The sequence below is a fragment of the Motacilla alba genome, chromosome 23 (assembly GCF_015832195.1).
Source record: "Motacilla alba alba isolate MOTALB_02 chromosome 23, Motacilla_alba_V1.0_pri, whole genome shotgun sequence".
NCBI lineage: Eukaryota > Metazoa > Chordata > Aves > Passeriformes > Motacillidae > Motacilla > Motacilla alba.
The window spans coordinates 136277-151116 of record NC_052038.1 but is presented as its reverse complement, the minus strand read 5'-3'; the positions used below and the strand labels follow the sequence as shown (position 1 = coordinate 151116).

The following is a 14840-nucleotide window of genomic DNA, read 5'->3' as shown; positions in this document are numbered from 1 at the left end:
CAGGGAGGCAACTCATGCTGTCCTGACCAATACATACCCTCAGCACAGACAAAGAGCTCCTCTGGAGTGCCTACAAGCAGCTTATCCATCTCAAAGGGGTTTTGGAGAGTGGATACAAAATTACAACCCCCTGGATGGCTGGTACTATCCAGTGAGCACCTAAACCACCACAGCAATCAGAGAGATCGGGTCACAGAGGTCACATAAGCATGACGCGCAGCTGCCTTAACACCCTGGTGATGCTTTGAGGCACCAGTCCACCCCACTTCCCCCCTCAAAGCTGAAGTCAGTGCCAACACCAAATTTCCCAGGCCCTAAGGCTCAGAGCTTCCCCATAGCTGCCCTGCACTGCCTTGTTAGCAACACCTACCAGATTGCTGTAATGCCACTGCAGTCAACACCGAAGGCTCCCAGCACGTGCCAAGCCTTATGTCCCCTCCTTAAATACAGCTCTGGTCAACTGTGGCCATTACGTACATAAAAGGCACTCAAAGCCACCTCTAATAAGAGGATGTATTCATACTGTTAGGCTGAGACTCCTCTTCCTCTGCTGCTTTCCAGGGCTCAAAAACTTGCCTCACAGTAAGTGGACCAGCAAGAACTTCACCCCATTCCTTGTTACAAAACCTGCCTTTCCCAGGAATGGAAGGAAAAGTTGGGATTCTCAATCATTTATCCATAAACAAGCAGAGAACATTATAACAGGATTTCTTCATTTAATTGAATAGCACACGGGGGCTTTATTTGTGTTGGCAAAGGGCTTTGGGTGAGCAAATGGAGGAGCAAAGGCAGGCTCCATGCCCCAAAACACTTCTCAAGGACCAGGAAACACGTCCAGGTCGAGCCCACAGCCTTACACAGGCTGGGATGGGCCTGGGGTGGCTCCCACAGCATCAGCATCTTCCCAGAGGGGTTCCCAGCTGCCCCAAACCACCAGGAAGTACCACCAGGGTTGACACAGCACAACAAGACACCCCAAGTTCCCATCAAGCCTCTTCTAAAATCCGCCAACGAGTGGCAGTTTTGGAGCCTTCCCGGAGCCTCAAGGTCTGATGGGTTGAGACAGCAAAAAGCTGTTCCGACACGGCATTTGTGTCCCGACAGGCTCTGAGGCAGGAGCCCAGATGGTAGTTGTGTGAGCCCTGCCCACGGCGCCCCATCCTCATCTGGTAGTCCAGGCTTTTCTCAGGGGGGGCATCAGGAGGGGACTAGACACAAACCATACTAATTGGATAGACTGAGAGTCCTGCAGCCCTACAAAGCTGCAAGCAGCTGCTCAAAACCTCTTGTGAACCACAAAAATAGTTTCATCTACAGAGAATGGATTAAATGCCACAAACACCCTTTTCTTTCCTCTGTGCAAAGAGCATTTTCCCCCACTGTGGTCCCAAAACAAAACCCAGCCCTGCAGATCAAACCAGGAAATTTAGCAAACTTTGAGCATGAACAATAGCAGAAGGATTTTCCAGACCTTCAAGCTTGTTTGGCAAGTCCCAGATTATGTAAAGCACTGCTCTGCCATTGTCAGGGAATCTGTGCCCTGTGCCAGAGCCAGCTGGCACCACATTGCCCACCCAGCACTGCCTGCACCAACAAGGGCAGCAGGGCTTGTGCAACTCCACAGACTCCTTCCCTGCATTTCCACTGCAGCAGCCACTGCCTTTCATTTTACACCTCATTGTTTTGTGATTAACCACCTTCCCAGGGTCTCAGTTTTACAACCCATCCTGCCCAGGTTTTTGGTGGCCTGGACTAAGACTTTCCTTTGTGTCTATAGGGTGACTTTACCATGGCTGTTCCCAGAAGGGAAGGATCCTTTCCATGGCTTAACTAATCCTTGGCTTTTCTGCCAATTGGTTCATACCAGTGGGCTGAAGCTCTTATCACTGTGCACACATCCTCTGGGAAAACAATACAAGAGCCTGAACTCATTCCACATTCAGCACCCAGCTGGAAAAACCCCTGAGGCAGGCAGGATGGTAGCCGGCATCCCTGGTACCCGGCTCCACGCATGACCCATGTCCCCTGGCAATGGCCTCGCACATGGTCCCGGTGCATTTACCTAATTAAGACTTAATGAAGTAGGGAGAACTATTGTGAGCCTGGCAGGGGAGCAGATGTGCCCCCTGAACCCGGCCATTGCCAAGGAAAGTGCACTGCTGTCTCCAGGGTGAATCAGCAGGAAAAGCCAGGGCCGGGATGCTCAACCCTGCAAATTCCAGACCCCAGTGCTTTCTCAGAGCAGGGATGGAAAATTCTCTGGTCATCAGCAGCCTCTAGTGGGGAAGAGATGGGCAGCCGCGGCGGCTGCTTTGGCCAGACCCCAGAGCCCCAGCCAGCCCACCTGGCTGTTCCCACCAGCTCAGAATGGGATGGCATGACAAAGTCCCAATATGAGGGACCTGAACCATCATGGCCTCATTCGGATAACTGCTGTGTGATACTGCTCATCCACCGGGTACTAGTCCCACACTAAATAGGAACAATCAACTGCAGCCCTTCCTGGGGAATCCCAGCTTAGAGCTCACACAAATCACTACATGAAGCAAAACTCATAAAAAGGACAACCAAGACATCCCCCTCCTTCCTAGGCAGGTGAGTGAGAGACACCTCTGGGCTAATGATGGGCAAGTCCACCCCCTTCCCAAATCACACCTCCAACCGCAACATCCAGCGTGGCCAAGAGCCAATTATAACTCTAAACTTCCAGCCACCACAGCCTCCATCCTCTTCCAGCAGCTGTAAACACAAAGGTGAAACACTGCTTAGCAGAGACAGGACAATACCTGCCCTCTGGGACAGGGACCACCTGCAATTTGCCTTCCCCTCTTGGAAATAGCTGGGCAGGGAGCTCAGAAAAACCTTGCTATATATTAAATCAGTGACATAACTCCAAAGTGCCCTCCTTGGAAAACAGCTGATGTTTTGCCTTTTCTCTGAGAAATCCTTTCCCCGCCATTGGCTCCGAAAGGACCATGCCAGCCTGGGGGGACGTGCGTGCGTTGCGGAGCAGTGCGGCTGCAGGCAATTCCAGCAGCTGCCAGGCTGCGCATCAGGAAGAGAGAGCCTCATCCCAACAGCACTGCTGCAGATGAGAAGGCACTTTCTCTCCTCAGCAGGTTTCAAGCCCTCTCGGAAAGGCCTGAAGTTGCTCCTAAGCATGAAGAAAAGCAAAGTGAAGGAACAGGAGAGGCCCAGATCCATAGAACATGTTGAGCACAACCATGGGAAGTAGTTTGATGCACAGATCAACTTTTTGCTTCTGCTGATTCGCTGTTATCATCACCACAAGCAGAAGCAGCACATGCCCCACTTTGTCAGAGAAACTGAGGGGCTGCCAGCACCATGAGCTGGAGGAGACCCACATCTACACAGGCCCCGGGACTGGGAGAGGAACTGTACTCATGGGGAAATGCAAATTGTTCCACAGTTTCAGCTGCCTCCTCTCAGAGACAGGCATGGTGCAGCTGCACCACCACAGGCATAGTGGTGATGAGCAGGGCAATGGCTCACAGGCCAAACATAGAGCCTTGGTTCCATGTCACCCCAACTCTGGTGCAAGTTATTCCCACGGACTAACCAGGTTACTCCGGCAGAAACAGGACTTAAAAGAGACCTGACTCTGGCTCTGTCCTACAGCGGCATTTGTGCTTCCACTAAGCCTCAGGAAGGGAGCACAGCGATGGAAACGTTCTGGGATGCACTTTGCAAGAACCCAACTTGCTCCCGTGCTCCAGGGCAACTTCTCTCCCAGGAGGTAGCAGAGATTCCCTCCACCATCAACCTTTCCCATGCTGGCGGTTTGCTCCAGCTCAGCTGTTCCCACTGCCAGGCAGTGGCAGACACATGGCAGCGGCAGACAGTGCCGGGGCCGACAGCGCGCCCCAAACCTCGGCCCTGCACACCTCGCACAGCCTGACCTCATGCAGGGCATGTGTGACTGACACCAGCCTCCATACTGTCCGACCCCTGGCTCAGCCTCACAGCCCCAACACAGCCCCCCGCTCCTGCTCACACAAACCGCAGAGCAATTGTTGGTTTTCCCCATGCGGGAGCCTCGGTGTAAGTCAATCCTCGGGCGAGGAGGCGGCTGCCGGCAGCGCCGAGCCAAGGCACACCCCTCCATTGCAACACAGCCCTAAAGATAGTCACTGTCCCCCGCTGTCCCCTGCAATCCCACCAGCCGCTCGGACCCGCCACCGGCACGGACTAACGAGCAGGTTCACCAGAGCAGGTTCACCAGCCTCTCGTCCCACCACGACTGCAGGAGGGCGAAATTCAGGAGAGGAAGAGATTGCAGGAGCCGTCGAGCGCGCCGCACACGCCTATGGTTGCAACATCAGCACAAAGTGTCCCCGTCGAGGCGGGGACATGAAGACATCGACCCCCCTACGGGCGTGGGGAAGTCGATGGGAGGCTTCAGCGCGGCCCCGACCGGCGCCGGGACTGGAATCGACGGCAGGAGCCCTGCAGCTCGGCCACTGCCGCCGGCTTTGGGAACCATCCCGGCGGGCACAGACGGTGTCTCGGGAAGAGATCGCGGCCACCCTGAAGCCACAGGCTGAGCTGCTGCATCTCTGGCACAGCCCCAGCACCACCGAATGCTCCAAGAAACAGAGCTGGACTCAAATGCCAAAGCGGGAGCTGCCACCTCCCAGGATGGGACACCATTGCTGCTGCCGTGACTGTGGAGTGCAGGGGGAACCCCACTTCCCAAGGCTGCACTAGCCTTTTCCCCTCCACTGCACCAGAAGAAACAACAGTATGGGGGGAAACATCCCAGGGCTGGCCACTCCCCGGGAGGCAGGGCCCCATCCACCTCCTGAGCATGAATCCACTGTGTGTGGCCCTCCACCCCACATCCTCCCCTGCAGCCCTAACTCAGAGTCTCTAGGACAGCCCTAGTGCACCCCATTCCCCTCACACCCAGCCTGACCCTACTAGGGATCTCCCCACCTCCAGAGCATTCCAGAGCACCTCACTTCCCTTCTGCCCCATAGGCTTCCTATGAGAGAGCACTGCAGGTGCTTCCCTAGTCTCCCCCAGCCCCTGAACACTCCCTATTTCTCCACAACCCCCTGTTTCTCACCTCAGTCACCGTGGGTCGCCCACACCTAGACTGACATCCCCAGCCCCCCCTCAAACCCTTGCACACCCTAAACCACCTCACATCCAGCTTGACCTCTACGGGTGCCCCTGGTTCCCGCAGCCCCAGATCACCTCACATCCAGCCTGACCCTACTGGAGACCCCCTGCTTCATAGCACCCCATGTCCCCTGGCAACCCCTCCACTCCATAAACAGCCTAAGCCTCCATGTGCTCCCAGAGCACCACAACTCTTTCTACAACCCTGCAGCCCACAACCAGACTGACCTACCATGGGTCCCTCTAGGGAACCCCAAATCCTCCAAAACCTGCCCGAGCCCTATACCCCCCACAAGGCACCCCAGGACTCCCACGCACCCCCGCATCCCATAACTTGCCTGACCCCTACAGCTCTCACCCTCCCCTCAAAACCTCTCTCGCCCCATAACAGGCCTGACACCCGAGGAACTTCACCTGCCCCCACTCACCGGGGCCGCCGCTCCGCTCCGCTCCGCGCTGCCTCCACCTGCACCACCGGCCCCGCCCCCGCCTCTTGACGTCACCACACGAGCCCCGCCCCCTTGCCCGCGCCCACTGGCTGCCGCCCCACCCGTCAGAGCGCGGAGGGGGCGGGGCCAGCGCTCGCAGCTGCAGTGGGCGGGGCCCACAGGTGATGGGCGGGGGGGTGGGGCCAAGAGATTCCTCCCTGCGCCTCCGTGACGTCATAGGCCCAAATTAGGAGAAGGTGCCTCCCCCCCTCGTTCTCCCGGCGTCATGGCAGAGCCCCAAAGCCTCCCAAAGCCGACAGAATCAGGGCTTTTGTAGATATTTTTGCTTTTTTTCACTATTTTCCAAAGTTTTCTTAGGGAAAACCCCGTCCTTGCCGGGGGCTGGAGGAGCCGAGGGTGTCCCCATCCTGAGCCCACCCCAGGAGGCTGCAGCGTGGCCGGAGCCGGTAAGGGCGTCAGGGTCACTGAAGCGCAAGCCCGCAAGCCCGACCCCATCCCTGGGGCCACGCCCGGGTTATCGGTGTCGCGCAGGCGGCGGCTGCGGAGATAAGGCGGAACAGGGCCCCCACGAGGACGGGGACGGAGGGGGCGGCAGGACGGAACTCGGCCCCAGCACCGAGGGCCTCGCTGCTGTCTCCGTTGGCTTGGCGGTGGTGGCCTTGCGGTGGCACTGGGTGCCGGGACTGGGCTGGAGTACCCACCCAGCGGGCACTCCTGGCGGGCGCTACGCGAGGTCACGCTCAGCTGCCGAGTTCCCCCAGCACCCCAAGGGCACGCCACTGTCCCCTGCCCTGGGGACGGGGTGGCCCCATGGGGAGGTTCCTGGTGCCATCTAATGGTCACCGCCCTGGGGACACTGGCGAGGACCGTCACTGTGTGTCCACCGCTGCCTCTGCCAGGGCCTTTGCAGCCCCCAGAGGTGCACGGGCCGCGTCCCGCCCCGAGCTCAGAACCTCAACAGCACGCAGCTCAAGCGTGACAGGGGTTTGTTCCCCCTCATGCGCCCCTCCCTGGAAGCCGTAAGCCTTCCCCGGTGAGGCTGAAAGTTTGGGAGCAGGAAGAACCTCTAGGCCCTGCGGAGTGGGAGAGGGGGGAGTCCCTGCTAATGTGATGAGAGGATGATGAATCCGTAAGCTGTTAAGCCACTGCAAAGCCCCTCGCGTTCTGGCCCTGTTATCACCGACTTTTGTTCACATCTGCTCCCGGAGTTATTTTTAATCTGGCATTAAGGACTTGTGGGTCCTTCAGCAGGCAGAGGGGGGCTCTGCTTGTCCCCCCTCCAAGCCGTAGAGGGAGGAGCTGTGTTTTGTGGGCTGCAGAGGTGTCTGTGAAACACTAACATCAATCCTGCTGCTATTTGGGAACAGGAAAAAAACCCCCGTCACCCCCTCCCCTCCAGTACTCAGCCATCAACTCTACAGAAGGTCTCAGCACTGGGGAAAGGTCAGCAGAGGAACCAGGCAGGAGCCTCACACAAAGGGATTAGTTCAGAGATATAAAAAATAGAGATATTTATTAGTGTTGAGTAAAGCGCAACCTCAGGATGTTTTGAGACTCAGCAACTGTATGAATGGCAGGAGAGAAGCTAAGAGAGGGGTAACAGCCTGAGCAGGGCTGTACCAACAGGATTCTGGGACTGTACAAAGGCCTTAAAAACAGAAACAACATCAGATAAATTATTTACAGTTCAAATTGATTACAGGAGAGTGAAGGCTCATGAGCTGCTGCAGGCTGAGAGAAAGAACAGAGGCTAGGATAGAACATGGGCCCTGAGCTGGTACGTCAGCAGTCTGGAAATTCAGGGCAGCAGTTGGGGACAGCTGGGAATGTCCCTTGGCATTGGGCTCTAATCTGGGGTAGGAAGATATGGTGAGGTGAAGCCTTGGGGCTATTGCTCCTGCCTGGCTGGAACAGAAATTCTTCATGATTTCCAATGGTGATAGGCAAGGATGACTTAAGAACTAGCATCAGGTGCCGTACCTGGATATCTCTGCTAAAAATCAGAAGATTTTTCCACACCTGACAAGACCTTAGCAGTCCCACAAAGGTGCTAACATGCTGCTGGACATACCACTGGCACTGGCTGCTGGTGGCCTTTTCTGGAGCTACAGGCTGGCAATGGGGTCCTCTCCTGGCAGAGAGACTCTGCCAAGTCTGTGGCCAGGAGGAAATCCCACTGCTGGAGACACCAGTGCCAACAGCTCTCCATGGCACTGCCCCAGTAACTCCATATGGGATCTGCACCATTTACAAATAGGAGAATTTCTCTTGCCAGTACCTTAAAATCACCAGGGAGACTGGAGCTAAACAGTGTTCCTCCTACTTAAAAACATCCAGAGCAAAGACTCCAGAGCTGAAACAATTGCAGCCTCACTGTGCATGTGTGAGCTTGTGGGGTCCAGTCACTCTCCCACCCCAGAGCCATTTTGACAAGATTAGGAAGAAATTCCTCCCTGTGAGGCTGGTGAGGCCCTGGCACAGGTTGCCCAGAGAAGCTGTGCTGCCCCACCCCCATCCCTAGAAGTGTCCAAGTCCAGGCTGTACGGGGCTTGGAGCAGCCTGGGTTAGTGGAAGGTGTCCCTATCCATGACAGGGTGTTGAAACAAGATGAGTTTTAAAGTGCCTTTGAACCCAAACCACTCCATGGCTCTATGAAATGTTCATCGAGGCACTAAAAGCTGCCCAGAGCAGCACCTTCTGGGGACACATCTTGGTCTGGCAGCCTGGTCCACCCCCAGTTAATAATGCCGGAAGAATTCTTGGGGTCTGAATCAGGAATTGTGGTCTGGGCTGGAGACAGGTGGGAGCCACATGACTTTGAACCACTCTCTCTTCTGGCCAGCAGGAATATGGATCAAGTTTGCAGCTCAAGCCTCTTTCTGGTTCCTTCACTGACCTTTACACCACTGTGGGTGGGGGTCAGGGGGCTGGAGCTGCTGCGGCTCCTCCCTCGGCTCGTTGGGAACACAGGGACCGCTGGTGTGAAGGGTGCTGCTGTGGAAGGCACAGCCCCTCACAGAAGGGGAAGAGGCTGCATTGGCCAGGACACAGCTACGAAAGCACTGCAGAGCCCTCCTGCACACCTTAGATCTGGCAAGACAGGGCTATTGCTGCTCAATCTTGACGTGGTCTCCGATCATCCAACGGTGATACGTGGCCAGGAAGATGTTGTTGTCTCGCGGACAGTCGTAGTGGCACGAGCACATCTTGATGAACATCATCTTCCTCTGGAAGAAGTCCCCCTCGGGGCAGCGGAACTCCACGTCCATGGTGCTAGTCCGGAACGGGGTGCAGCAGTGCGCGTCTGAGCAGCTGCCGCAGAACCGGGGCCGGTAGGAGCGGGTGCTGGTGCATCCTGAAAACTCAAAGTGGAGGCTCTGGCGCTGCTTTGGGGTCTGCACACACTTCTTCCCCTTCTAGGGAGAGAGCAGATGAATTACCATGGACATGGCAGGAAAGATGCACTGAGGCCTGTGCTCTGACCCCGTCGCTGGGCAATGGGACACAGAGAAAGTGGAAGCACAGAGCCAGGATCATTCCCAAGGCTGTCCCCAGCATTTGGGGTGCTGTGTCCCCTCTCTTCCAGCACCATACCTCACTGTACCTTGTTTTTCTCCATGGAGAAGTCGCAGGGCCGGACCATGCAGAGCCGGGTCTCCTTCTCCAGGCGGCACTGGGGGTTGTTGTTGGTCACACGGGTGGAGATGCCCATTCCGCAGCTCTGGGAGCATGTGCTCCACTCTGTGGTCTGCACCAGGCAGTTCTCCTGCAGGTTGTTCAGCTCTGGCCTGTGAGCTGGATCCTCCCTGAAAACTGAGCCATGAAGAAGAGACGCAAGGCAAGGCTCAGGGCTTTAGACAGAGTGGCAGCTCCATGGCTGCTCCCAACTCAGTTTAAAACTTCAGGACCATCAGCAAAGGTCTGGCCCATCCCATGAGATGCTTGGCCTCTCAGCAGGAAGGGGATGCAGGTGAGCAGGGGCCATTTCCTACATAGCCCAGCTCCATAGAGGTCTGCTGTGACACTTCAGGACATAGGAGCTTTCTCATAACACCACTAAGGTTTCACTTTGTATTGGGTCTGGCTGAGCTGGAGTTGATGTTCCCAGAGCAGCCATTCCAGCGCTGTGCTCTGCAGTGGGGGCTGGAAAGGTGTTGGTCACACACCAGTGTTTTTGGCTACTGCTGGGCAGGGCTGGCACAGCATCAGTGATGTCTCTCCAACATTCGCCCCCAGTCAAGGGGCTGGGAGTGGGCAAGATCCTGGGAGTGGACACAGCCAAGACAGCTGACCCAAATTCACCACAGGAATATTCCAGACCGTATGATGTCAGCTCAGATATAAAAGCTAAGAAAATGAGGAGGAAGAGGGGGAGAGGGAAATTGCTATTCACAATGTTTGCCTTCTGGTGCAACTGCTCCATGTGCTGAAGTCCTGCTTCCCAGGAAGTGGCTGGACACCACTTGATGATGGGAAGTAAAAAATAAATCTATTTTTTTTCTCTTTGCTTGTGCACATGATAACTTTCACTTTTGCTTTAGCAAACTGCCTAATCTCAACCTACAAGTCACTTTCCATTTATTTTCTCCCCCTTGTCCAGCTGGGAAGAGGAGTGATAGAGCAGCTGGGTGGGCTGGACCTAGTGTTTAGCTCTGGAACCCAACACTTGGTACTCACCCCCATCATGATGATGCACAAAGCCACCACCAGTCCCAAACCAGTCAGCTCCAAATCCACTCCTCTTCCCCAGCAAACAGCTCCCGGCCCCATCCCACATGCCCCACTGACCTGCCGTGGCCGTTCCAAAGTGGTTATCCTCGCTGCCCTCCTCACACACCCATTCCTCACAGCACTTTTTGGGGAACTTCACCCTCTGGGGGCTGGGGCACTCTGGGGACGGCAGGCGCAGGTCATCGGAGCAGAGCGGGATGCAGCCGATGGCCCCGTCCATGCAGATGCACTGCAGCTTGCATGTGGGCTGGAAGCTCTCCCCATTGAGGTAGATCTTGCCCAGCAGGTCACATGTCGCACCCTCATGAGCTGGGGGAGGAAGAGAAGGAGAAGGAGGAGTAAGCAGAGGGCTGAAGCCCTGCCTTGGGGACACAGAGGTCCTGAGGAGGGACAGAGCTCATCCTCCCCTGCTTTGTCATCCCAGTGCTGGATTTGCTGTATTTGCCTCCCTGGACCCAAGGCTATTCCTGAAACTGATTTTTCAGAAGTGCTGGTCCTCCCAAAATTCTCTAGAAAAATTTCTTTTCCACCTGGATGAGCTACTAACTATGATTTTGTCTTCGGTGCCTGTAAAGAGCCTGTTTCTCTGTCAGAGTTCTTCCCAACCAGCTCAGAGTGACCAGTCAGTGGTGCTGTGCAAGATACATTCCTGACATGGCATGTGAGCATGGCTTTGCTCCTCAATACTCCTGGGATACCAGTAGGCAATGCTCTTCTAAGAACGGCTGGTTCCCCCATGCAAACAGTACCTACAAATAAAAATGACACTTTGGACTGATGAACTTTTTGGCCCCTCTATGACACACAAATCTCTTCCTCCTTCCAGCCCCATTTTTTTTCAGTTCTCTCTCTTCTGATCTCTGGATCTCTCATCTCCAGACATCCTACCAGATTCTGCCTTCTTCCCAATAAAACTTAAATGGGTAAAAAAAAGGAAACTCAACAATATCTGACACAGAGCAGCAACCTTTACTCTGCAGGCACGACAACGCTCCAAGGTCTTACAACCGCATTAGCTAGAACTTTCCCAATGGAAGCTTTCCAGCAGGAATCGCTTACCTGATTAAAACCAAGAATGTTTTCAAGAAGAACCAACTGAACCATTTGATATGAAACATTTCCTCTATGCTCAACCAAAATACTCATGGGATAGTATCCACAGAGGGAGGCATTTTGCTCTGGTAATTATTTTGATACTATAAAGATGAAGATGAAATATTTTGATAGAATGGAAAGGGAAAGTTTTGACACAGCCAAATGAGTACTCTAAATAAGTAATGGAAAAATTTGAGGTTTTTTTAAAAATACTTTTATATATATATATATATATATACATATATATATATATATATATATATATATACATATATATATATATATATATATACATATATATATATATATACATATATATATATATATACATATATATATATATATATATATACACACACACACACATATAATTTTTTTTTCTCTGAGCCTGAAAATAAATTTTGAAATCTCAGAGTTTTCACAGGACAGAAATCTTGATTTTGGACAGTTTTCAGCAGCTGCTGTTTTCTGCAATCCTGAACCTTAAAAAAAAATATATATAAAAAAAAATCCATGCAAACCTCTATGGGGAAGTTACCAAAAGGAAGGATGTTTGACTGCTTGTGGAGGCTTTCCAGGAAACCTGATGTGTTTTCCCTTAAGTCCTGTTTGCCCAGGGACACTGTTTCAGACAGAAAGTGTTAGAATCAAACAAGGAGTAAGAATCTCTTTCCATCCCATCCTTATCCCTTGAGGGGACACAAATCCTTCTGGACTGTTCCTATCATGACCTGCATCTCATCTTGCAACTCTTTACAATGTCATTGGCATAAAAATACTCCTGTGCTCCAACTTTGACATTTCAAAATCCTCACTTTTTCCATCAAAGTGGAAGCCATTCAACCACCCTCCCTCTATACAACCATTCATACTTATTTTTAAACACTCTCTTCCATCCCGGTGAGCAGATCATGCTGTTCCCTCTCCTTCCTCCCCTCCCAAAGAATAGCAGCCTGCTCCAGGGGCTGTGTTTTCCAAACTCAATCGCTCTGTTGTGCTCTTCATTACTCTCCATGACCTCCCTTTCCCACTGACCTGATCTCATTAAGGCTCCGAAAAGACAGGGCCCGTTAAGTGATCCAGCTCTTTATTCCCTGGCTCTGCCTGGCACCACTCACGCCCAAACGCCAAGTCCAGCCAAGGAAACTTTTGCCCTTTTTCTCAGGGGATATGGCACCCCTGAAAGAGCTGCTCTATAAAGCTCTATCAGCTCCCTGCACCCCCTGTCACCTGTAGGACCTTCAGAGTTACTACAGGATCCTCTCTACCTTTCTGATACTCCGAGGTCTCTGCAGGAAGGAAAGGATTCCTCTGAAATATGTGGAATGTGATAATATTACACAAGAATAAAATAAGTTTCCCTCTGATGGTTCCCTTCCCATGTCTCCCAATACAGCCTACAGACTGGTCTCAACTGAGACACTTTTCCCTTGATACCTCAGCTCCTTTCTCCTTCTAGCACATCTGCTTATTTGGATAAATTTATAAGTCAAAACACTGATCCCTCCTTTCCTCTGACTCACTCCTCCAGCTTCCTTCACTGCCTCAAAAACCCTCAAAAATCTTCCAACAGATCCATGTGGACATCATAAAAACATCACCCAAGGATGTTATGGCCGCAATCCTCGGCCCATTTTAGAAATAAATCCTGGCCTCTGTTAACTGCAGTTTTTGCTGTGAAAAGCTTAATTTCTTATTTAAAATCAGGAAGGACAGTTGTGTCTGCAAGTCTGATTTCCTCCACAGCAGGAGGAAATGGGGACTCTCACTCCAAAATGTTTGGATCACACCTAGATGTCTGGTGAATACAAAGCACCTTTATTAGAATGATTTCAAGGCTTCATGGAGAGATTTTGAAATGGTGTCTCCCACACTCCTGAGGAAATTGTTCTTGTGATTTTGCTACCTTTTCTCTACAAACAGACACCTCATTCCCATTTGGAATGAAGCAGCATGCAGCTCACACCTGCTGGATGTCACCACACCTGTGTTTGCCTTATTAAGCTTCAATCCTCAGATCTCAGGTGTCTCAATGTCTGCAGAAAGTACCAGGAGCTTACACAGCTTCCAAAAATCCCCGAAATTGGGGAATTAAAATGAAGCAACTTGTAAAAACTTCTTGAAGGAGTAAACACCAAGTTAGACACAGTTAGAGAAGGGCTAGGGATAAATGGGATATTGAGATGAAATTCTTCTCTGTGAGGCTGTTGAGGCCCTGGCACAGGGTGCCCAGAGAAGCTGTGGCTGCCCCAATCCTGGAAGTGTCCAAAGCCAGGCTGGATGAGGCTTGGAGCAAACTGGGATAGTGGAAGGTGTCCCCACCCATGGCAGGGAGTGGCTCAAAAAGAGCTTTAAGATCCTTTCCAAGCTAAACTGTTTCATGATACTATGATTCTGTCTCAGGTTGGTGCTGGATCTTTTCCAGAGACATCCAGTGCTGTGGCCAAACATTTCCCTAAGTACTCACAATAAACTGCCAACTCTTAAGTCTTCCTGACTATTTTGAAAAGCTTGAATTTAAGAAAAAAAGTCATCTCCTGTCAGAGATGGGGCAGAGGAGTCTTGTTTTTAAACAAAGACCAGGAGGTTGCGGAAATACTTTATTTTCCTCTAGACCAAAATACTTTCTGCTTGCTTCAGAAGGAACTACTAAAAAAAAAAAATTAAAAAATTTTTCTAGCTGAAAAGAGGTGTCAGGAGAGAAAGCAGTTTCTGCATTTGCATTACCTGGCTCTGGAATTCTCATGTTCCAGAGAGACACAGTGTGATGAAAGAGCTATTCAGCTCTTCCCACCCACATGCTATGGCCAGAAATACACTTTGCCTCTTGCATAGAAGCAGCCAAGTGCAGAACACCCATCCCTGGCACAAGGCAGAGGGATTTGGGATAGGATATTCCAAGGAAAAGTACTTTCAGTAAGAGCTCAGACTGCTGATATTTGCCCAAAGGGTAGAGGATGTCCCCTGAGGATGTCACAGGACACAGGAGAGTCCCACAGCCCCACTCATACCTCGCTGGAGCTGTGAGAAGCCAGCTGTGTGTGTGCCAGGGGATCTGCTGTTCCCAGGGCTGGCACTGATCTCCCAGCATGACACTGGATGAAGTGCCAAGGAAATTCTGATGGGTGTTCTGGGGAGGCACCACGGAAAAAAACACACAAGGACAGAACCTGCAGCTCTCACCTAAGCAGATCCCACTGCCTCTGTGGATTTTTGAGAAGTCACAGTAGAGTCCCTTGTGATGGTCACAGGGCCTGTGCAAGGAGCAGAGCTCTCCCAGCTGCTGGGCACACACCTTGCAGCAGCCACAGGCATCCCACACGTGGCTGGTACCCGCAGGGCACTGCAGAGGTTGGGAGGGACACTGGCATGGGAACATGCAGGCCTGTGGTTCTACCTGGAAGGCAAGAAGCCATGGAG

General features: G+C 52.5%; 1 protein-coding gene across 32 annotated transcripts in view; it reads right to left on the bottom strand.

Moving 5' to 3' along the window:
- Nucleotides 1-14840, bottom strand: part of EPB41 (erythrocyte membrane protein band 4.1) — a 110848-nt gene that overhangs the window by 90248 nt on the left and 5760 nt on the right. For 29 of the 32 annotated variants that reach the window (XM_038160772.1, XM_038160742.1, XM_038160743.1 and 26 more), the window contains exons 2-3: nt 14604-14817; nt 10383-10634 (exon numbers count right to left, since the gene is read on the bottom strand). In XM_038160772.1, the coding sequence (XP_038016700.1) occupies nt 10383-10634; nt 14604-14817 (466 nt within the window). Of the gene's footprint in view, nt 1-5573; nt 5848-7076; nt 9011-9198; nt 9408-10382; nt 10635-14603; nt 14818-14840 lie in introns of those variants that run through there. The other 3 variants (XM_038160780.1, XM_038160747.1, XM_038160753.1) reach the window with 3 other exon arrangements.